The sequence below is a fragment of the Mus caroli genome, unplaced genomic scaffold, assembly GCF_978045245.1.
Source record: "Mus caroli unplaced genomic scaffold, Mus_caroli_1 scaffold_9, whole genome shotgun sequence".
In the NCBI taxonomy this organism is placed as follows: domain Eukaryota; kingdom Metazoa; phylum Chordata; class Mammalia; order Rodentia; family Muridae; genus Mus; species Mus caroli.
The window spans coordinates 61,715,296-61,739,287 of NW_028227264.1; the positions used below are offsets into that span (position 1 = coordinate 61,715,296).

The following is a 23,992-nucleotide window of genomic DNA, read 5'->3' on the forward strand; positions in this document are numbered from 1 at the left end:
GGAAAGAACACGAATATGGAATATAAATGTGTTATCCAAGTTGGCATTTAAAAACTTTCCACAGACCAAGTGTCAAGGAAGCAGGAGCCAAAGCAATTGTTAAGCTCCAAACAAGATTAAATGACAAGCTCCGACCGTATTCTGCGGTGCTCCCACTGTGTGCCGGGGTAGCTGTCGACAGGGAAAAGTGAAGGAAGGGCTGATTCACTAAGCATACCAATTTAATTTTCAGCATCTTTGGAGCATCTAGAGACATACATCTTAATTACAGTCCAGTGCACTGTGGGCTGTGCAAAAAGACATTCCGGTATACCTGAAGTAGGAAACATTATGCAGACTGTTTCTTTGAGCTCTAATATTCAACATATAATAATTGCAGACCGTTTAAGATCTATCTGGTTATATGAAAGGTTAGACTTTCAGGATTAATAAAGTAGAAATTTCGTGTTTGCCTATAATTTGAGACTGGTAACTTAGGACCATTTCAATGGGAGGGGGACTTCTTACTAACTATATTTTCTATTATTATTTTTTTAAGTATTTGCAATATTAGTGATTAAACTGAAGGCTTTGCACATCCTAGCAAGCACCCCGCTATTGAGTTATACCCTTTAGCCCAAATCCCTTACACACACACACACACACACACACACACACACACACACACACACTTTGAGTCTGGGTCTTGTTAAGTTGCCAGGCAGGCCTTGAACTTATGATCCTCCAGGCTCTGGCTCCCAAGTAGGCTGGATTATCTGCCTGAGCCACTGTGCCAGTCTGGCTTATTATGATTACATATGAGCATATACTAATTGTGTAACATAATGGGTTTAACTGGGAGCAGTGACGCACATCTTTAGTCCCAGTACTCAGGAGGCAGAGGCAGGTCTACATGAGTTCAAAGCCAGCCTGGTCTTCAATGCAAGTTCCAAGACAGCCAGAGGCACACAGAGAAACCCTGTCTCAAAGAAAAACAAATCCATCTCATAATCAGCCTCCAAACACTGACACCATTGCATACACTAGCAAGATTTTGCCGAAAGGACCCAGATATAGCTGTCTCTTGTGAGGCTAAGCCGGGGCCTAGCAAACACAGAAGTGGATGCTCACATTCAGCTATTGGATGGATCACAGGGCCCCCAATGGAGGAGCTAGAGAAATTACCCAAGGAGCTAAAGGGATCTGCAACCCTATAGGTGGAACAACAATATGAACTAACCAGTAACAGCCCCCCCCCCCCCCCAGAGCTCGTGTCTCTAGCTGCATATGTATCAGAAGATGGCCTAGTTGGCCATGATTGGAAAGAGAGGCCCATTGGTCTTGCAAACTTTATATGTCTCAGTACAGGGGAACGCCAGGGCAGTGGGGGGGGGGGGAGGTATGGGGGACTTTTGGGATAGCATTGGAAATGTAAATGAAGAAAATACCTAATTAAAAAAAACTGAAAACAAACAAACAAACCGAAACCCCAAACCCAACTCAACCCAACCAACCAAAGAACACCCCCTGCAAACAACGCACCCCTCAAAACAAAACAAAACAACAACAAAACAACAACAAAACAAAACCATAACAAAACAAAACAACAAAACCTGCAAAGATAATGGACTTAATTATGGTATTCCAGTACATCTATGCATGTACATTCCTTTATCTTTGATGGGATTACTGTTATAGCAAAGCACAGGTTGACATACTAAAAATAAGTGAACAAGCCCAAGCTTGCTCAATAAAGCTGCCAGCCTAGCGATTCTCCATATTTAAAAATCCCCTAAAATTCCTAACAAAAAGGGAAGAGGTAAGGTTATGCATCTGTGGCAAAATACAAAGGCGCTAAAATATACTGGATTCTGTAGGACTCATTTTTGCTGCTGGTTCAAACCCAAGTCTTTATAGAACTAGCTCTTTGTACTGTAAAGGAAAACAAAGAAACAGGGACCACTTGACAGAACGTGCGGAAGTTAATTTTACTGGTTGCTGGTATTCCTTCGGAGACGGGGCGACCTTTTCAAATAACACACGCACCCCTCACCTCCTCCATGAGACACTTCTGCTGTGGTGAGTCACTGCCATTGATGGGAGGAGGTGACAGCCTTTAGGGTGAACTGAGGTGAGAAAAAAGTTCAGCTGTCTTCTCTTTCCACACAGGATGGCCAAGCCTTTCCAGTGTCTGAGCTAAGATGAATCATTAGAAACGTCGCTTAACTTTAGCCAATATCAAATAACTATATTGGGGTGTTTTGAGAGAAGATTTAGGTTCAAACAGCTTATACAAGTGAACAGTTTACAAGCTGCAGTTACTTTTTTTTTAAATAAGCATAATGTTCTTATACAATGTTCTTGTTCACATTTTTTTTTTTTTTACACTTCCGTGGCATTTACTGTAAAGAACAAAGCATTTCTAGGATGCTCATTTTACTTTCAAAGGTTAGGGTATCTTGTGGGAAGCATTTGGTGCTAGCTTGGAGGAGTCAAACAGTAGTGGAGGAACTTGTGGTGGGAAGGAACCTTTTAGACAGACGACGCTCATTCTTCACGTTAAACCGAAGTTTTAAACAGGGTGTCACAATTTGTCTTAATCTAGACAAATCCCTTTCGTTCTGCACACGGGAGCAGAGAGATTTGCCTTTTGGTGTTTGTGAGAACCTCTGTGGTACCTCAGACTTTTCCCCATCTTCCAGCGATACAGTTCAGCTGCAGGGGAAGCATTTCAGTGTGCTGTGAACATCATACATCACTCAGCGGGGAGGTGGAGGCTCTGGGAGCAAGATAAGATTGGGTTCAAAGAAAGCACCTTTGACAGGGATGGTGGTGACCAAGTTTTTTGTATTCTTATTGTGCCCAGACTAGAATATATGCACCGTGTCTTGTTATGCATCAAGACAAGCAAACAAAGAAACAAACAAAAACAAAACAAAAAACAAAAAAACAAAGAAGAAAACACCCCTGGACCTTATTTAACCATTTCATAGTCTTACTGGTTAATGTGATTTTCTCCCCCTTCCTCTCTCTCTCATTATTTGATCTTTCTATTTTGATTTCTTGCATTTCTGTATATGTTTCAAGAAGCTTCTAGAGCAGTGGGTTTCTATAAGCTCTGTTAAATGGCTCTTACTGTGAGATGTTCCTCCCTGTACCCCCTTATTCCTCTCTTCTTTCTCTTTCCCCGTTTAATTCTGCAGCCCCACCCTCCCCCGTATCTCCATAACTCTCTGTTTCCCCTTCCCTGGGAGGTCCCCCCACTTCCCCTAAGCCCTTACTCTATACCTTGCCTCTGTAGCTATATGGCTGGAAGCACACTTATCAAATGCTGCAAAGCTAACATCCACACGTAGGCAGGCAAAATACAATATTTGTCTTTTGAGGTCTGAGGTACCCGACTCAGGATGACTTTTTTTTCTAGTCCCATCTGTTTACCTGGAAATTTCATTTTTTAAAAAGCTTGTTATTTAAACTTTTATTCTTTGAGAATTTTACATCATGGCCCCTAATCCCGCTCTTCTCCCCATCTCTCCATATCCACCTTTGCAACCTCCCCATTCCCTCCAAGAAAACAAACCCACAAAAACCCAAACAAATCTTGCCATGGAAGCTGCAGTGCGTCCCACAGTATACACCCTTTTGGCCAAAACAACTTTTCTTGCAAGTGTTTCTTGCAGTGAATCATTGACCAATGGTCCAAGGCCTCTGGCTTCTGCTACACTATCAACACTGGCTCCTCGCTGGGGCTCCTCTCAGCTGTCCTGCTGTTGCCCTGTGTCATGGAGATCCTGCAGCTTTGGTTTGGGAGGAGCAGCTCTTTCATGTGCTCCAGCAGTTCATAAATGGTGTAGATGTTGGGGCAGACTGACTCAAAGCCCTGGATCTGGCCCTTGATGGTAACTGAGTTGGTCAGCCTGACAGCCTTCCTGTGCTCAAAACATCAGGGCCAGCTCTCCCACACCATGCCACCTGGGTCAGCTCTCTAGCACTGTCCAGGGGAGGAGAAAGGCCAGCTCACCCTAATACTGCAGCAGGCAAGGGATTGGGACCAGCTCTCCCATCCTCATACCCTGAGGTCTGACTCTTGCTTGTCCATGCCATCGTGGCCAGCTCTACTGTGCTGCCCAGGTGAGAGGCAGGGTCAGCTGTCCCTTGCTCACACCCTTGGAATCAGCTCACCTGGGCCCCTGCAACTAGGGCCAGCTCTATGTTGCTTCCCAGAACACCAATATGGCCCCAGGTGAGAGTCCAGACCAGTTATGGCTGCATTTCCTCTGGCGGTAACATGGGCCATGGGCACCGACCCAGATCCCAACTGCTGCAGGGCCATGGACCCAGACATAGGGCTCTGCAGCAGCATGGGCTAGGACCTCACTGTGGCCTCAGGTGGCATTGCAAGCGGCTCATACCAGGCTGTTCCACACTACCCTCTACTCTCCAGTTGAGCCTCTGATACACATACCATTCTGCTTCTCTCTCTCTTCCATCTCTCCACTTGCTCATTTTAGTGGTAACCAGGGGTCTCTAGGTATCTTCTGCATGATGCCTGGTGGGAGCCATCTCTGGGGTGCTCCTGGAAGGTGGGGTGCCTTCTTGGCCTGGTGGGGGTTGTCTTGAGGATGCTCTGCCCTACCTGTGCTGGATGGCGCAGGGTGGGGGGTCATCCGAAAATTTCATCTTTTAAACAGATGAGTAATATTACAATGTGTAAATGTACCAATTTTCATTATCCATCCATCCATTAGTGGACATCTAGGTTGTTCCCAGTCTCTGGCTATTATGAATAGAGCAGCAATGAACCTGAATGAGCAAGCATATCTGTAGTAGATGTAGAGCCCTTTGGGTAGATGCCCAAGAGTTATAGAGCTGGATCTGGAGATAGATGTAGTCCCTGCTTCCTGAGTATCTGCCACACTGATGTGCATAGTCAGCCCCCCTATTATAAGGTTTTACTTGTTGTTAGTGCATGTGTGCATGCATGTATATATAACATATGTGGGCACATGTGCCACAGTGTGCTTGTGGTCAACTGTCAGACTTCAGGGCCCCTTTTTCTACTCTGACTACAAGGATGGAACTCAGGTCATTAGGCATATTCATCCAGGGCTTTACCCATCTCATACATAAAATATGATATACACATCATATATATATGTGTATATGCATATACATATACACACATATACATACATATATACATATATATCCACATATACGTGTATATGATATATAGTGTGTATTTATGGGGTACAGTGGGTCTCATTTGTGTACATAATGTGGGAAGATTCCATCTAGTTAAGCATCTCGCTGCCTTACCATCAGAGGAGCCCTGATTTCAGTAGGAGCCCCAGTCCTCTCCTAATTCACACACTGGATACAAGCTTTTTTTTTTTTTTTTTTTTTTTTTTTCTGCTTTATAAAAGTCTTGTCCCAACACTTCAGCTGGGACCCAAGGTTTCATTGAAAACAGAGAAGCAATGGATATTTTCCATAAAATAATACTATGGACTTTTTTCCTACATATCTCTATCCCCCTTTTAAACTGAGAATTTCATGCACACATATACTATGTTTGGATCAGTGCCTCCCTCCCCTCCATTCTCTCCTCTCCAGTTCCTCCCTTACAGTCCCACTACTTTCCCCTCCCAGCTTCATGTGCTCTCTGTTTTAAAAACACACCCAGTACACTTGGTGATGCCTATCCACGATTGGGGTAGGGCCATGTACTAGGAGTATGGTCTCATAGCCTGAAATCTGAAGAAAACTGACTCTCTCTCACCAGCCTGTCACTTGCTAACAGCTCCTGCACTAGGGCTGCAACTTGGTGACGCCCTTCCCATCCATGCTGGGAGTTTGTTTTAACTTGATCTTGTACACCTGTGTGTGTAGCCAAGGTTGCCTGTCACACCCAGTAAACAATGTTTCTCTGCAGACTTCCACTCCCTCTGTCTTTTAGCCCTCTCTACCCCTTTTCCCCAGATGGTCCCCAAGCCTATGTCATGGGTGATGGCCTTGAACATCTTATCTTACCACTTCGGTCTCCTGATATCTTCTTACCTACACCCTCCAAGGGCTGGTGTAACAGGTGTGTGCTGTCACCACCCCTGATATGACCTGTAGTAGGACTTGAACTTAGGGCCTCATGCGTGCCTGACAGGCACCCTAACCACTGAGCCACACCAGCTGTGTACTGCCCACCTCCGTTTTTCCCTTCCTTATTAAACATCTATATTTTTTTCCACAGTAAGTATATGACGCACCATGGTCCTCTCAGGCCTTCATCTAGTAGTAAAACTTGATAAGATTTAATAACTGTGACTCTCCGTTCCAGTCTTCAGTTGGGATTCCAGTGGCTTGCCCTTGAAGGAATGACTTGATTCTTGGGGACATAACAACAGTCTCTGGAGTGAGTCTTGTTACCGAGACATGATTCTGTCTCTTTTGAGCTATTATATCTCTCAAGACTGGGTTCTCCTTACAAGATGTTTAATAAGTCCCTTACGCTTTTTTTTTCTTTCTTTCCCAATTTTAGGTTACTACCCTGGTGAATTGTCCGCAGAATCCTTCCAACAGGAAGAAAGGACGTTCAAAGAGAGCCAGAGTTCTTCTAGCTTCTGTGGAGGAAGCAACTTGGAATTTGTTAGACAAGGGGGAGATGATTGCTAAGGAAGCCACGGTTTTAAAGGAAGAGCTGGCAGCTGCACTCCAGGAAGTTCGGAAAGAGAGTGAGTATCCAGCCCCGGGTCAGAAGCAAACTGCTTATCCTTAGGGTGTTGGTTATTGCGGCAGATCTGTGAATGCTTTGCTCTGCGGGCTTGAGTTTATGAGTCTTGCACACAGCTGTGAAGAGCGGGCGAGTGAGCTGTGGGAGGCAGAGTGGCTCGTTAGGCAGCTCCAAGGTGAAGTCCCAGTCCTGGCTCTTCTCTGGCTATGGGATTTCTGTATACAGCTCCCCCTAATAACCGAAAAGAGGCTGATGGTGTGGACGATGCCTTCACCTATATGCCATGAATTATATAAAGTTCTCTGTAAGCAGTTAGGAAACACTTCCTCCCCGACGGCCTCAGAAATAGAATTTTTGCTTTTCAGTGTTTGGAAGCATAGGTTTACCAATATATATATATATATATATATATATATATATATATATATATATATATATATATATATTTTTTAATTTAGTAAGGTTTTGTATAAACCACACACAATCCATGGTGTGCATTGCTTATATTGTATAATAAAGGTGTACATTCCGCCTTTTGATATTTTTACTATGATTAACACAACAGTCGATTTTTACCCCTGAAGAATATGTCTCACCTGCAGCATGTTGAAGAAAAGATTTAAGAAATGTACTTTGTGCCAATGGGGGCTGCATTTGTTCAGTTGTTCTTGCCTATGCAGACAAACTCGGAGGCCAGAGGTTGATGCTGGGGTATCTTCCTGTCAATTTTCTGTTCTTCCTTCCTATCCATCTATCCATCCATCCATCCATCCATCCATCCATCCATCCATCCATCCACCCACCCACCCACCCATCTACTCACCTACTCTATCTATCTATCTATCTATCTATCTATCTATCTATCTATCTATCTATCTATCCGTCCATCTGCCTGCCTACCCGTCTGTCTGCCCGTCTGTCTGTCTACCTATCTGTCTATCTATCGATCTATTTCTGGTGGTTTGAATAGGAATGGCCCCATAGATTCATGTGTTTGAATAGGGAGTGGCACATTAAGAAGTGTGGTCTTGTTGGACTTGGAGTAGGCATGGCTTTGCTGGAGTGGATGGGCTTTAATGTCTCAGAAGGTCAAGCCATGTCCAGTGTGGCACACAGTCTCTTCCTGCTGCCTGCAGATCCAGATGTAGAACTCTCAGCTTCTCCAGCACCATGTCTGCCTGCATGCTGCCATGGTTCCTGCCATGATGATAATGGACTAAAACCTTTGAAACTGTAAGCCAGTCCCAAGTAAATGTTTTTCTTTATAGCAGTTGCCTTGGTCATGGTGTCTCTTCACAGCAATAGAACACCAAGTATCTATCTATCTATCTATCTATCTATCTATCTATCTATCTTGAGACAGGGTCTCTCACTGAATCTGGACCTCACAGAAATCTCACAGTTTTGGCTGGGTGCCTACCAACCATCAAACCCATGGGCACTGCCTGTCTCAGCCTTCTAGAGCTTGGGTTACAGATGCGCATGGCCACACACAGCGTGTTTTCGTTTACATTTGATGTGGGCACTAGGGATCTGAACTCAGATCCTCACACTTGCTCAGGAACCACTATATCCGCAGAGCCACTTCCCATAAAGATATATGCAAGATACCTTTAAGGGCACTAATTGATGGTTTGTGCCTATCACTTTGCTGCAACTGTTCGGGGGAGTGAAAACAAAGTTGAATTTTCTTGTTCAGCTTCATATATAAAAAAAAAACAAAAAACCCTGAGATGTTCAAATGTTTTTCTCCCCTAAACCCTAGTACAGTTTTAAGAAAACTATAAAGAGCCAGGCCCTTAGTTAGCACTTAAGAGCCTGTGGTTGAAGGATGGCACATTCTTAGCCAGTCCAAACTACCTCATGGACACCCCTCTCTGTCTCTGTCTGTCTCTCTGTCTATCTCTCCCTCTGTTTTTTTGTGTCTCTGTCTCTGTGTCTGTCTGTCTGTCTGTCTGTCTCTTTATGTGTGATGGTATTTCCTAACCAACATAAACATACTGGTCACAGCCAGCTTTAGGTTAAATATATGATGCAGGGGATTATGCTTAATTTTGTAATTCTTGCTTTCATACCTCTTACAGTTAATTCTGTTGTATAGATTTAAGGCACACAGCATGGTGTTATGGGATCCATGTTACAAAGTGGTTTCTAGTGGAGGACATGGATGTGGCTCTCGTCTTATGGTTTTACCCCTCCCACCCTTGGATGACAGAACAGCCAACCACACACTTGCTCAGGAAGGCTTCTTCCTGTGATGTCACTCAGCCCTGTCATGCATTTGAGCTCCGACTCTGCACACCTCCCTTTCTGACACTTGATGCCCTTTGACCCCCATCTCCTCTCTTCCCTCAGCTCCTTACCATGTCCTGGTAATCACTATATTTGAATTTTCCCTCATTTTTCCTTTGAAAATTATTATTTTTACTAATTATTATTGCAGGTTCATGTGGAGTGTGAGGGTGTGTAGGGTGTGTGTGTGTGTGTGTGTGTGTGCATGTGGCATGTGTGTGAAACTCAGAGGACTTTTGGGGCTTGGTTCTTGCCTTCCACAGTGGGATCTGGGACCCTAACTTAGGTTCTGGTTTGTAGGACAACCCATTTTCATCTGCTGAGCCATCTCTCTGGAGCTCTTTCTGAGGCTGGGCCACTTGACTTAGCATAATGTCCTCCATTTTTAGGTTGTGGCAAATGGCTCTTTTTTTTTTTTTTTAACATTTCTTTAAATTTTATTTTTTTTATTTTTTATTGGTTATTTTATTTATTTAAATATCAAATGTTATCCCCTTTCCCGGTTTCTCCTCTGCAACACCCTATTCCATTCCCCCGCTCCGATTCTATGAGAGTGCTCCCCCACCCACCCACTCATTCCTGCCTCACTGTCCTAGCATTCCCTTACATAGGGGCATTGAGCCTTCACAAGACAAAGGGCCTCCCCTCCCATTGATGCCTGACAGGACCATCCTCTGCTACATATGCAGCTGGAGCCATGGGTCTTTTTATGTGCACTCATTGGTTGGTGGTTTAGTCCTTGGGAGCTCTAGGGGGTCTGGTTGGTTGACATTATTGTTCTTCCTATGGGGTTACAAACCCCTTCAGTTCCTTCAGTCCTTCCCCTAACTCCTCCATTAAGGTCCCTGTGATAAGTCTGATGATTGACTGCAAGCATCCACATCTGTATTGGTCAGGTTCTGGCAGAGCCTTTCAAGTGACAGCTATATCAGGTTCCTGTCAGCAAGAATTTCCCGGCATCCACAATAGTATTTGGGTTGGTAGCTGCATATGGGATGGATCCCTAGGTGGGGCAGTCTCTGAGTGTCCTTTCCTTCAGTCTCTGCTCCACTGTTTGTCCCTGTATTTCCTTTAGACAGGAGCAATTCTGGCTTAAAATTTTGGAGATGGGTGGGTAGCCCCATCTCTCAACTGGGGATCCATGCCTAACCTCTGGATATGGTCTCTACAGGTTCTCTCTCCTCTTTGTTGGGTATTTCGCTAATGTCATCCCCACTGGGACCTGGGAGCCTCTTACTTTCCTGGCCTCTGAGACTTTCTGGTGGCTCTCCCCAGTTCCCGATCTCCCATTGCTATATCAATATCCTGACTCTTCTGTACCTCTCCCCAGTCTCCTCCCATAACTGATCCTGCCCCCCTCTTCCTCCCAATTCCTCTCACTCTCTACCTCCTGGGATTATTTTATTCCCCCTTCTAAGTAGGACTGAAACACCCACACTTTGGTCTTCCTTCTTCTTGAGCTTCATATGGCCTGTGAGTTGTATCATGGGTATTCTGAGCTTTTTGCCTAATATCCACTTATCAGTGAGTGTATACTGTGTGTTTTCTTTTGTGACTGGGTTACCTCACAGATGGTTTTTCTTTTAAAACAAAGACTAATCACAGACATATATTTCGCTTTCTTTATTCATCCATCTATCAGTTAAAAAAAAAGAAATTCTCAGAGAAGTCTGGGTACTAGGCTCATGCAGTAAGTTATTCATGGTTTTCTATTCTCATCTGACACACACACACACACACACACACACACACACACTCGTCCCATGTGGTGCACACAACAGATAAACTCGTTGAAATGCCTTGCTCTAATTCCTTGGACAGTGGAAGGGAACCACTCCCACTGCAGTGTGGGAGGAAAGCGTGGAGCTAGCATATGCTCCTGGAATCCGAGGAATGCTTTCTGTATGGAGCAGAGAGCCACAGTGAGAAGAACATTGTGCCCCCAGCCTGGGAGGAATGTTAGCTCAGTGGTGGAGCCGAAACAAAGCTCGAATGCATTCTGACCTAATAATGCATTGACTTTGTGTGACACTGGAAACGTGTTTTAAATAGTCTCTGCCCTCTCTTAAAGGGCCTTTGTCCAGTGGCATTCGAAGGTCTAATGAGAAGCAGCCAATCAATGTGAGGTATCTGCGCAGGTGACAAAGGATTGGAAGTGGAGGGTGGCTTTATTGACGTAGTAACTGACTTATTTTCCAGAAGGCCTCTGAGAGCAGTTCATAAAAATTCCAACAGAGACTTAGCATAATTTCAGCCTTCTTATGAGATTCTGCCCTTCTCTGTTTTACGGCCTCTAGTGGCTTTACTTACAAGCCGAAAATGATAAAAAAAAATGCAAACATTTGTGTTCCCTAAGGAATGTGCCTGTAGAAGGTGAGATGTGGTGAGTACAAAGGAGTAGATAATAAAAGGAGAGGTGGGACATGGACAGAGGGCAGAGATCCAGCAGGAGGTCCCAATGCTGGGCAGTCTGCTCACAGTTATTTGTGACTTTGCAGTTCACCAAGTACTCATACACCCGGACACAAGCAAGAAGTTAAATCTGAAATTCCATCCAAATAGTTTTAGATTAACTGCAAAACTACACAGATATTATCTAAGAATGGCTTAACTGTATAGGCTGCATGTTTTCCTTGTAGCCTATATACTCCCTTTGAATAGCCAGTACTTCCCTACACTCTGCAGGTCCCACTTCTAAGCCACACACATTAATGCTACCTAGTGGTTTGTTAAATAACAACACGTGTTTGTGGCGGCACACACACTGTTGTGGCCTCCTCAATAAATTCTTACACACTGGACTGACATTCTAGGGAAGCCTGCTTGGCTTTACCTTCAGTCTCACAGACTCGTAGTCTTTGGGATACAGTCTGTAGTTTCACAGGGTGGGCTTTGTGGCATTTCAAAGGATTATCTGATGCATTGACCAAATCTGTTGAGCACTGAGGTTTCTATTCTTGCAACGACTACAATTAATAGAAAAGTACAGGTTTTAAAAAAGGTTTATTTATTTATATTTTGTACTTACTGGATCATCAGCATTGCCCCAGTGCATGCTGTGGATTTTTTTTTTGGTAAAATTCATGTGTGGTTCAAAGTTCTGTCTACCTGTAGTTTCCTCTTCCATGAGATTTTTACCTTCAGAAGAAATGCCACATGATAGTAGTATCTCTCAGATATCAGATATCAGAGCTAATACCAGATGTCTGGCTTCTGCTGGCTTTCTATCATTACCGTGTGACCTCCATGGCTATTTGATATGTTTTGTCTGTTATCTGCGAAAGCAACAGCCCAGCATGTTTTACTCCATCAATACCAGCCCTAGAAGCAGCCACCCTCAAAAACATTTTTATGTTTTACTTCTGAGCAGATCATTTTAAGTTGGAAATGTCTTCTCTTCAGCAAGTTGAAGAAACGATTTCTTTACCCTCTGGACTCCACAGCATCCTTTGAGGAGCTAGACATCAGTCTTATTGCTACCTCTTTTTTTTTTGATTTTTAATATTTTTATTACATATTTTCCTCAATTACATTTCCAATGCTATCCCAAAAGTCCCCCATAGCGCCCCCCACTTCCCAACCCACCCATTCCCATTCTTTTGGCCCTGGCATTCCCCCATATTGGGGCATATAAAGTTTGCAAGTCCAATGGGCCTCTCTTTCCATTGATGGCCGACTAGGCCATCTTTCGATACATATGCAGCTAGAGACAAGAGCTCCGGGGTTCTGGTTAGTACATCATGTTGTTCCAACTATAGGGTTGCAGATCCCTTTAGCTCCTTGGGTATTTTCTCTAGCTTCTCCATTGGGAGCCCTGTGATACATCCAATAGCTGACTGTGAACATCTACTCCTGTGTTTGCTAGGCCCCGGCATCGTCTCACAAGAGACAGCTATATTTGGGTCCTTTCAGCAAAATCTTGCTAGTGTATGCAATGGTGTCAGCGTTTAGAAGCTGATTATGGGATGGATCCCTGGATACGACAGTCTCTAAATGGTCCATCCTTTCATCACAGCTACGAACTTTGTCTCTGTAACTCCTTCCCTGGGTGTTTTGTTCCCAATTCTAAGAAGGTGCACAGTGTCCACACTTTGGTCTTCATTCTTCTTGAGTTTCATGCGTTTATCAAATTGTATCTTATATCTTGGGTATCCTAAGTTTTGGGCTAATATCCACTTATCAGTGAATACATATTGTGTGAGTTCTTTTGTGATTGTGTTACTTCACTCAAGATGATGCCCTCCAGGTCCATCCATTTGGCTAGGAATTTCATAAATTCATTCTTTTTAATAGCTGAGTAGTACTCCATTGTGTAAATGTACCATAATTTCTGTATCCATTCCTCTGTTGAGGGACATCTGGGTTCTTTCCAGCTTCTGGCTATTATAAATAGGGCTGCTATGAACATAGTGGAGCATGTGTCCTTTTTACCGGTTGGGACATCTTCTGGATATATGCCCAGGAGAGGTATTGCTGGATCCTCCGGTAGTACTATGTCCAATTTTCTGAGGAACCGCCAGACTGATTTCCAGAGTGGTTGTACAAGCTTGCAATCCCACCAACAATGGAGGAGTGTTCCTCTTTCTCCACATCCTCGCCAGCATCTGCTGTCACCTGAATTTTTGATCTTAGCCATTCTGACTGGTGTGAGGTGGAATCTCAGGGTTGTTTTGAGTTGCATTTCCCTGATGATTAAGGATGTTGAACATTTTTTCAGGTGTTTCTCTGCCATTCGGTATTCCTCAGGTGAGAATTCTTTGTTCAGTTCTGAGCCCCATTTTTTAATGGGGTTATTTGACTTTCTGGAGTCCACCTTCTTGAGTTCTTTATATATATTGGATATTAGTCCCTTATCTGATTTAGGATAGGTGAAGATCCTTTCCCAATCTGTTGGTGGTTTTTTTGTCTTATTGATGGTGTCTTTAGCGTTGCAGAAGCTTTGCAGTTTCATGAGGTCCCACTTGTCAATTCTCGATCTTACAGCACAAGCCATTACTGTTCTATTCAAGAATTTTTCCCCTGTGCCCATATCTTCAAGGCTTTTCCCCACTTTCTCCTCTATAAGTTTCAGTGTCTCTGGTTTTATGTGAAGTTCCTTGATCCACTTAGACTTGACCTTAGTACAAGGAGATAGGAATGGATCGATTCGCATTCTTCTACATGTTAACAACCAGTTGTGCCAGCACCATTTGTTGAAAATGCTGTCTTTCTTCCACTGGATGTTTTTAGCTCCCTTGTCGAAGATCAAGTGACCATAGGTGTGTGGGTTCATTTCTGGGTCTTCAATTCTATTCCATTGGTCTATTTGTCTGTCACTATACCAGTACCATGCAGTTTTTATCACAATTGCTCTGTAGTAGAGCTTTAGGTCCGGCATGGTGATTCCACCAGAGGTTCTTTTATCCTTGAGAAGAGTTTTTGCTATCCTAGGTTTTTTGTTATTCCAGATGAATTTGCAGATTGCACTTTCTAATTCGTTGAAGAATTGATTTGGAATTTTGATGGGGATTGCATTGAATCTGTAGATTGCTTTTGGCAAGATAGCCATTTTTACAATGTTGATCCTGCCAATCCATGAGCATGGGAGATCTTTCCATCTTCTGAGATCTTCTATAATTTCTTTCTTCAGAGACTTGAAGTTTTTATTATACAAATCTTTCACTTCCTTAGTTAGAGTCACGCCAAGATATTTTATATTATTTGTGACTATTGAGAAGGGTGCTGTTTCCCTAATTTCTTTCTCAGCCTGTTTATTCTTTGTGTAGAGAAAGGCCATTGATTTGTTTGAGTTAATTTTATATCCAGCTACTTCACCGAAGCTGTTTATCAGGCTTAGGAGTTCTCTGGTGGAATTTTTAGGGTCACTTATATATACTATCATATCATCTGCAAAAAGTGATATTTTGACTTCATCTTTTCCAATTTGTATCCCTTTGATCTCCTTTTGTTGTCGAATTGCTCTGGCTAGGACTTCAAGTACAATGTTGAATAGGTATGGAGAAAGTGGACAGCCTTGTCTAGTCCCTGATTTTAGAGGGATTGCTTCAAGCTTCTCACCATTTACTTTGATGTTGGCTACTGGTTTGCTGTAGATTGCTTTTATCATGTTTAGGTATGGGCCTTGAATTCCTGATCTTTCCAAGACTTTTATCATGAATGGGTGTTGGATCTTGTCAAATGCTTTTTCCGCATCTAACGAGATGACCATGTGGTTTTTGTCTTTGAGTTTGTTTATATACTGGATTACGTTGATGGATTTCCGTATATTGAACCATCCCTGCATCCCTGGGATGAAGCCTACTTGGTCAGGATGGATGATTGTTTTGATGTGTTCTTGGATTCGGTTAGCAAGAACTTTATTGAGGATTTTTGCATCAATATTCATAAGGGATATTGGTCTGAAGTTTTCTATCTTTGTTGGGTCTTTTTGTGGTTTAGGTATCAGAGTAATTGTGGCTTCATAGAATGAGTTGGGTAGAGTACCTTCTGATTCTATTTTGTGGAATAGTTTGTGAAGAACTGGGATTAGATCTTCTTTGAAGGTCTGATAGAACTCTGCACTAAACCCATCTGGTCCTGGGCTTTTTTTAGTTGGGAGACTATTAATGACTGCTTCTATTTCTTTGGGGCATATAGGGCTGTTTTGATCATTAACCTGATCTTGATTCAACTTTGGTACCTGGTATCTGTCTAGGAACTTCTCCATTTCATCCAGGTTCTCCAGTTTTGTTGAGTATAGCCTTTGGTAGAAGGATCTGATGGTGTTTTGGATGTCTTCAGGATCTGTTGTTATGTCTCCTTTTTCATTTCTGATTTTGTTAATTAGGATGCTTTCCCTGTGCCCTCTAGTGAGTCTGGCTAAGGGTTTATCTATCTTGTTGATTTTCTCAAAGAACCAGCTCCTTGATTGGTTGATTCTTTGAATAGTTTTTCTTGTTTCCACTTGGTTGATTTCACCCCTGAGTTTGATTATTTCCTGCCGTCTACTCCTCTTGGGTGAATTTGCTTCCTTTTGTTCTAGTGCTTTTAGGTGTGTTGTCAAGCTGCTAATGTGTGCTCTCTCTAGTTTCCTTTTGGAGGCACTCAGAGCTATGAGTTTTCCTCTTAGAAATGCTTTCATTGCGTCCCATAAGTTTGGGTATGTTGTGGCTTCATTTTCATTGAACTCTAAAAAGTCCTTAATTTCTTTCTTTATTCCTTCCTTGACCAAGGTATCATTGAGAAGAGTGTTGTTCAGTTTCCACGTGAAGGTTGGCTTTCTGTTATTTATTTTGTTATTGAAGATCAGCCTTAGTCCATGGTGATCTGATAGGATGCATGGGACAATTTCAATATTTTTGTATCTGTTGAGGCCTGCTTTGTGACCAATTATGTGGTCAATTTTGGAGAAGGTACCATGAGGTGCTGAGAAGAAGGTATATCCTTTTGTTTTAGGATAGAATGTTCTGTAGATATCTGCCAGATCCATATGATTCATAATTTCTCTTAGTTTCTCTGTGTCCCTGTTTAGTTTCTGTTTCCATGATCTGTCCATTGGTGAAAGTGGTGTGTTGAAGTCTCCCACTATTATTGTATGAGGTGCAATGTGTGCTTTGAGATTTACTAAAGTTTCTTTAATGAATGTGGCTGCCTTTGTATTTGGAGCATAGATATTCAGGATTGATAGTCCTCTTGGAGGATTTTACCTTTGATGAGTATGAAGTGTTCCTCCCTGTCTTTTTTAATGACTTTGGGTTGGAAGTCAATCTTATCAGATATTAGAATGGCTACTCCAGCTTGTTTCTTCATGCCATTTGCTTGGAAAATTGTTTTCCAGCCTTTCATTCTGAGGTAGTGTCTATCCTTTTCTCTGAGATGAGTTTCCTGTAAGCAGCAAAATGTTGGGTCTTGTTTGTGTAGCCAGTTTGTTAGTCTATGTCTTTTTATCGGGGAGTTGAGTCCATTGATATTAAGAGATATTAAGGAAAAGTAATTGTTGTTTCCTGTTATTATTGTTGTTAAAGTTGGCATTTTGTTCTTGTGGCTGTCTTCTTTTAGGTTTGTTGAGGGATTACCTTCTTGTTGTTTCTAGGGCGTGGTTCCTGTCCTTGTATTGGTTTTTTTCTGTTATTATCCTTTGAAGGGCTGGATTCGTGGAGAGATAATGTGTGAATTGGTTTTGTCGTGGAATACTTTGGTTTCTCCATCTATGTTAATTGAGAGTTTGTCTGGGTATAGTAGCCTGGGCTGGAATTTGTGTTCTTTTAGTGTCTGTATAACATCCGTCCAGGATCTTCTGGCTTTCATAGTCTCTGGTGAAAAATCTGGTGTAATTCTGATAGGCTTGCCTTTATATGTTACTTGGCCTTTTTCTCTTACTGCTTTTAGTATTCTATCTTTATTTAGAGCATTTGTTGTTCTGATTATAATGTGTCGGGAGGTATTTCTTTTCTGGTCCAGTCTATTTGGAGTTCTGTAGGCTTCTTGTATGTTCATGGGCATCTCTTTCTTTAGATTTGGGAAGTTTTCTTCTATAATTTTGTTGAAGATGTTTGCTGGTCCTTTGAGTTGAAAATCTTCATTCTCATCCACTCCTATTATCCGTAGGTTTGGTCTTCTCATTGTGTCCTGTATTTCTTGGATGTTTTGAGTTAGGATCTTTTTGCATTTTACATTTTCCTTGATTGTTGTGCCGATGTTCTCTATGGAATCTTCTGCACCTGAGATTCTCTCTTCCATCTCTTGTATTCTGTTGCTGATGCTCGTATCTATGGTTCCAGATTTCTTTCCTAGGGTTTCTATCTCCAGTGTTGCCTCATTTTGGGTTTTCTTTATTGTGTCTACTTCCCTTTTTAGGTCTAGTATGGTTTTGTTCATTTCCATCATCTGTTTGGATGTGTTTTCCTGTTTTTCTGTAAGGACTTCTACCTGTTTGATTATGTTATCCTGTTTTTCTTTAAGGATTTGTAACTCTTTAGCAGTGTTCTCCTGCAATTCTTTAAGGGATTTTTGTGCTTCCTCTTTATTGTCTTCTGCCTGTTTAGCAGTGTTCTCCTGCATTTCTTTAAGTGTGTTATTAAAGTCCTTCTTGAAGTCCTCTATCATCATCAGGAGATATGCTTTTATATCCGTGTCTAGCTTTTCCGGTGTGTTGGGGTGCCCTGGACTGGGTGAAGTGGGGGTGCTGGGTTCTGATGATGGTGAGTGGTCTTGGTTTCTGTTAGTAAGATTATTACGTTTACCTTTCGCCATCTGGTAATCTCTGGGGTTAGTTGTTATCGTTGTCACTGTTTAAAGATTGGAGCAGAAGCTGTGTTCCACTCACCAGCAGTCCCAAAATCCTGCAGCGGGGGTCGTGGGTAGCTCGCGGGTGTCAGGCAACCCTGCTCTCCCACTACCCCGGCGCTGATCTGGCCGGATGAGGCCTGTGGCCCTACTCAGGCCGGTTTCTGCTTCCCTAACTAATGCAGTCTCAGGTCCCGCGCAATTGGATTGGAGCAGAAGCTGTGCTCCACTCACCAGAAGTCTTAAGATCCTGTGGCGGGTGTTGTGGGTAGCTGGCGAGTGTCAGCTGACCCTGCGCCCCAGCTGCCCCGGTGCTTTTCTGACCGGAAGAGGGTTGTGGCCCTATGTAGGCCGGATTTCTCACTCCCCAACCAGAGCAGTCTCAGGTCCCGGGTGATTGGACTGGAGCAGAAGCTGTGTTCCACTCACCAGCAGTCCCAAAATCCTGCGGCGGGGGTCGTGGGTAGCTGGCGGGTGTCAGGCAACCCTGCGCCCCAGCTGCCCCGGTGCTTTTCTGCTTATTGCTACCTCTTTGAAGTTACTGGACTTTTCTCTATCTCATTTTAAGAATTATTTCTCCTCCTTTTAGCAATGCTACTAGGATCTACTTGGATTTGGATTTCCTGGTGTTTATTCTATTAGTAGTTTCCAGCACCTTCAATACCACCTGTGTCCTAGTGTCTGTGGACAACAGGGGAACACGTTGGATGCGCTGGAACTGTGGATATAGATGTTGTGAACTTCCATATGGATGATGGAAATCAAGCCCAGGTTCTCTGCCAGAGCCAAAGTGTTTTCACTAGTGAACCATCTCTCTAGCGCCAAGAGAATGAGTGTCTTTGCACTAGTAGACACTAATCCTCTCCTAGAGGAGCTCTAGACAATCTTCTCCGTTACCGGGGTCTATACTTTTTTTCTTTCTTTCTCCAGACAGGGTTTCTCTGTGTAGCCATGGCTTTCCTGGAACTCACTCTGTAGACCAGGCTGGCCTCAAACTCAGAAATCTGCCTGCCTCTGCCTCCCAAGTGCTGGGATTAAAGGCATGTGTCACCACTGCCAGACTTTTCTGGGTTCTAAAAGCGTTACTTTTTCCTGATGTATAGAAACATAGAATGATACACAGTGTATTGTGTTGGCTGAGATAACCTGCTATATCAAGTTACCAAGTTCTAAAAGTGATACTTTTTCCTGCTGCATAGAAATGTAGAATGATATACAATGTGTTGTGTTAGACGAGATAACCTGTGATAACTCACAAAGCTGGAGAGGATGATTGGCAGCATACATTGTCTTTCAGAATCAAATTTAAAAACAATTAGGAAACAGAGATACTATTTATTTTTGCTAATGATCTAGGTGCAGTAGAGGAACTGTTGAAATTGTCCACACCAGACCACAGCTCTCTACCACAAAGGTGCTGAGTATGAGAGACCATTGCCCAGCAGCTCATACTTAACTCACTCCAAATTCCATATCCTGGCCTTTCCCCCTTGATCACTAATTGAGAAAATGTCTTACAGTTGGATCTCATGGAGGCATTTCCTCAACTGAAGCTCCTTTCTCTGTGATGACTCCAGCTGTGTCAAGTTGACACAAAACTAGTCAGTACAGAGGGACATCAGGTCTTCTGCTTGGAAGGGAAGATAATGGGAAGAGAGAGAGATGGGAAGGGATGGATAAGAATGGGGCTACAGGTAGTAAAGATGGATCCTAATTAAGGCGCTGGATCTGCCACATTCCAGCCTGTTCACAGTCTTTGGCAATCTAATAGTTAGCCAGCCTTGCAGAAGTAAACCCTTATGGGTTTATTCTCTCTATAGTCAACATTACTATATAGTGAGTAAACTGTATGGATTTACTATTAGAGAGAATCTGGCTTATGGGAGGGGAGCAATGGGTGCAGGTAGGGAGAGGAGGGACTTCTGTATGCCCGCTCCCTGTCCATTTGCAGACATGTGCTGTGGAGCATCTGCTTATCCACTTTTCTTAAACATTTGGTGGTGTTTTGGGCCCTGGGATAGGTAAGATAAGACAGATAAGATAGATAAGATAGATAAGATAGATAACCTAGCTACTTGGAGTCTACCTGGAGCAGCAGACATGTGGACAGCTCTAATGATGTCAAAGGGCTGGGAAAGCAGGTAGAAAGGACAAACAGACAAGGCATTTCTAAATGATTCCACTTTAGTCTTAAGTCGGGGAAAGATGATTCTCTCCCACATGAGCATAGATGCACTGGCCACTAATTGATAGAACAAATGGTCTATGCATAGTCTGTCTTTCCCAGAGATTTATGTACACATGTCCCATTGAGACATCTACTAAATACCTTTTCACAAGCAAAGATTTGCTTAATAACCTGGACTCACACAAGTGAACTAGACAAAATTCACTGTCACCAAGCTAATGTATTTTAGTGGAAAATGGTCAGTAACCAAGCAAGAGGATGTGTTTTTTAATTCATAAAGGATGCATCCTTTAACTATAAACACCAAAAGTAGTATTAATTAGGATAAAATAGTTTTCTTATGCAAATGTTAACTTGAAACAATAGCATATTTCTACTGGTGAAATAAATATGAATGAATTGATTTCTCTCTTTTTGTTTTTAACATAACATTTTTATTGATCATTTGGAAATTTCACAAAATGTACCCTTGATCACTTTCACTTCCCAGTCCTCCCAGGTCCACTTCTAACCCTTATGACCTTCCACAAAACAAAAGAAGAAGAATAAAAAAGGAGAGAGGGAGAGGGAGAGGGGAGAGGGGAGAGGGGAGAGGGGAGAGGGGGGAGGGGGGAGGGGGGAGGGGAGAGGGGAGAGGGGAGAGGGGGGAGGGGGGAGGGAGAGGGAGGGAGGGAGAGAGAGAGAGAGAGAGAGAGAGAGAGAGAGAGAGAGAGAGAGAGAGAATGAATCAAGTCTATTGTCCATATACTCACTGGAGCATGGTCAAAGAGTGAATAGGCGGGGCGGGGGGGGGGGGCTGGAGAGATGGCTCAGCAGTTAAGAGCACTGACTGCTCTTCCAAAGGTCCTGAGTTCAAATCCCAGCAACCACATGGTGGCTCACAACCATCTGTAACGAGATCTGACACCCTAATCTTGTGTGTCTGAAGATAGCTTACATATAATAAACAAACAAACAAACAAATAAATAAAATAAAGAGCTAATAGGCATCCCCTTAAAGAAAACGGAGACCTTCCCCACCTGCACCCACGCCAGAAGCCATCAACTGTGAAGAGCTACACTTTAGCATCCTTATCACATTTAAACGTTCTCTTCAATGGCTTCCTGTCTACATTGTTTCTTTTTTTGGGGGGTGGGGAGCGGTTTTGGGGTGAGGGAGAGAGGTTGTCACAGAATTCTTTGTCTCTCAAAGAACTGGTTTCTTAATGTAGAGGAAGTAACTAAGCCGATATTTCAAGGACTTTCAGGAAGAGAGGAAGGTTCAACTCCCTTGTATACTGTCCACACAAGCCAGAATGCCAGCTTAGATGGAGCGCAGTATCAACACTGCCTTCCTCTGCAAGTACTTTAGTGTGGGTTTTCTGGAGCTGGGATGTGCAGCCTCACATCCAGCAGTCTTGATGGCTGTGCCCACCAGAGCCAGCAACTGCACCTAGGTACCACAGGCTTCATGGACATGTGTGAGATGGGAGGGGACCTGCAAATTATTGGACATACTGCCTTCCCATCTATTTTTACTTGTGGGTATCCACCAAAGCGACTGCAACCAGTTGGAGGGATGCTAAGATTAGTTAAGAGCTTTTGAATTCATCAAGGGCCCCTCTCTCTCCTAAATATAGATGGTGGCATCTTACATTAAAACAAATGCCTTGTACTCCAGTGTGCTCATGTTGCAGCCTACCAGAAGCAAGTATCTATCTGTATCTGTATGTATCTATCTCTTCTCTCCTCTTCTTCTCTTCTTCTCTTCTTCTCTTCTTCTCTTCTTCTCTTCTTCTCTCCTCTCTCCTCTCTCTCTTCTCTCTTCTCTCTTCTCTCTTCTCTCTTCTCTCTTCTCTCTTCTCTCTTCTCTCTTCTCTCTTCTCTCTTCTCTCTTCTCTCTTCTCTCTTCTCTTCTCTCTCTCTCTCTCTCTCTCTCTCTCTCTCTCTCTCTCCTTCTCACCTGTAGCAGGCCATCTATTCCATTATGCTTCATAGCTCATGACTATTTCCGGCAGACCCTGCCCTGTGGTAGAGATAAGGAGACTGATGCTTGTGGGAAGTAATCCATATTGTCCAAAATGCACATTCTGGGCTACTGAAAGGGCTTAGCAGGTAAAGAGGCTTGCTGTCAAGCCTGATAGCATGAGTTCGATTCTTAGGACTCACAAGGTAGAAGGAAAGAATCGCCTCCCAAAAGTTATTCCCCTACCTCCACAGGCGTGCTGTAGCATGGCAGTGCTCACACACTCACACACATTCAATAGATAAATAAAATGTAATAAAAAATAAGAACATTCTTCATATTTCTCATGCACAAGATATAAGTGTTCGGGCTATATTATCTTTAGAAATTAATAGGCATTTTAAATTGATTCAAGGTAATTATATATTTGTGGGATGGTATATATTTAATACATTTATAAATGTAATATAGACTGTTTAAGTCAAGGTAATTTGGACACCCAGCATCTCAGGCATAGATCTATTTTATTTTCAGTTAGGAACATTCAGAATCCTGCTGGTTATTAATATTTTGAAATGTTCAATTAATTGTCACCTCTAGTTATCTTCCTCTGCTATTAGAGGTTATTTCATCAGACAGCTGCCCCCTTGTATTTAAGGTTTGTTTTCTGTTCATCTGTCTTTCCATATTTCCTTAATTATTAATCTCCATGGTCTCTAAAACCTCAGGTCTATGGATTGATTTCCCACTAGGAATTAGGACTCTAGACTTGCCATCACCCACGGTAGTGAGATAAAACGATTACTTCTAGAAATGGGAGAATGGTGCCTTGAAGGTTTATAGTCTTCTCATTAGTGTGCGGGGACACACACTTCACCTACAAATGTCTTGGTCAAATTTCCAATGTGGATCTCTTGAAACGTTCCCTATTGACTTTTCAATTGTTCAGTGTACATTTAAAGAGTATGATGATGATGTTGTTGTTGATGATGATGGTGGTGGTAATGATGATGATGTATATGAGTGTTTTACCTGCTTGTATACATTTGAGCCACTTGTAAACTTGGTATCCATGAAAACCAGAAGAGGGTACTGGATCCATTGGGATGGGAGTTACAGATGTGAGCCACCATGTTGGTGCCAGAAATCAACCCCCTAGATCCTGTGATGAGCAGCCAGTGCTCTTAACTACTGAGTGAGTCCTTTCTGTAGCACCTCAACAAATGTTTTAAATAAGAAAGTAAATAGTATCTTAATGAACCCGAGATAAAACCAACCAACCAACCAACCAACCAACCAACCAACCAACCAACCAACCACTGGTGTCCATTCTGTACCACCTATATTTAAAGAGTTTGAAATTCAACTCTATTGAATATTCATTTATAAAGGAAAGTAACAAGTCAGCTTTAATGAACTGCTCCTAAGTAACTGGTCAACTCTATTGACTCTGTTAGATAGGGTTTTGGTAAAATGTCTAGTATTTACTGCCAGTTCCTCATAGAATATGTCTGGGGTTGAAGGCAACAGCTAACACCCGAATTACTTCCATTTATTGATGGATATGGATGGATATTGATGTTGCATGTATTTGACT

At 42.8% G+C, this 23,992-nt stretch overlaps 1 protein-coding gene across 4 annotated transcripts in view; it reads left to right on the plus strand.

Moving 5' to 3' along the window:
• Ctnna3 (catenin alpha 3) overlaps positions 1-23,992 on the plus strand; it is a 1,580,538-nt gene that overhangs the window by 91,781 nt on the left and 1,464,765 nt on the right. For all 4 annotated transcript variants that reach the window (XM_021173456.3, XM_029482775.2, XM_029482772.2 and 1 more), the window contains exon 3: positions 6,515-6,707. In XM_021173456.3, the coding sequence (XP_021029115.2) occupies positions 6,515-6,707 (193 nt within the window). The remainder of the gene's footprint in view (positions 1-6,514; positions 6,708-23,992) is intronic.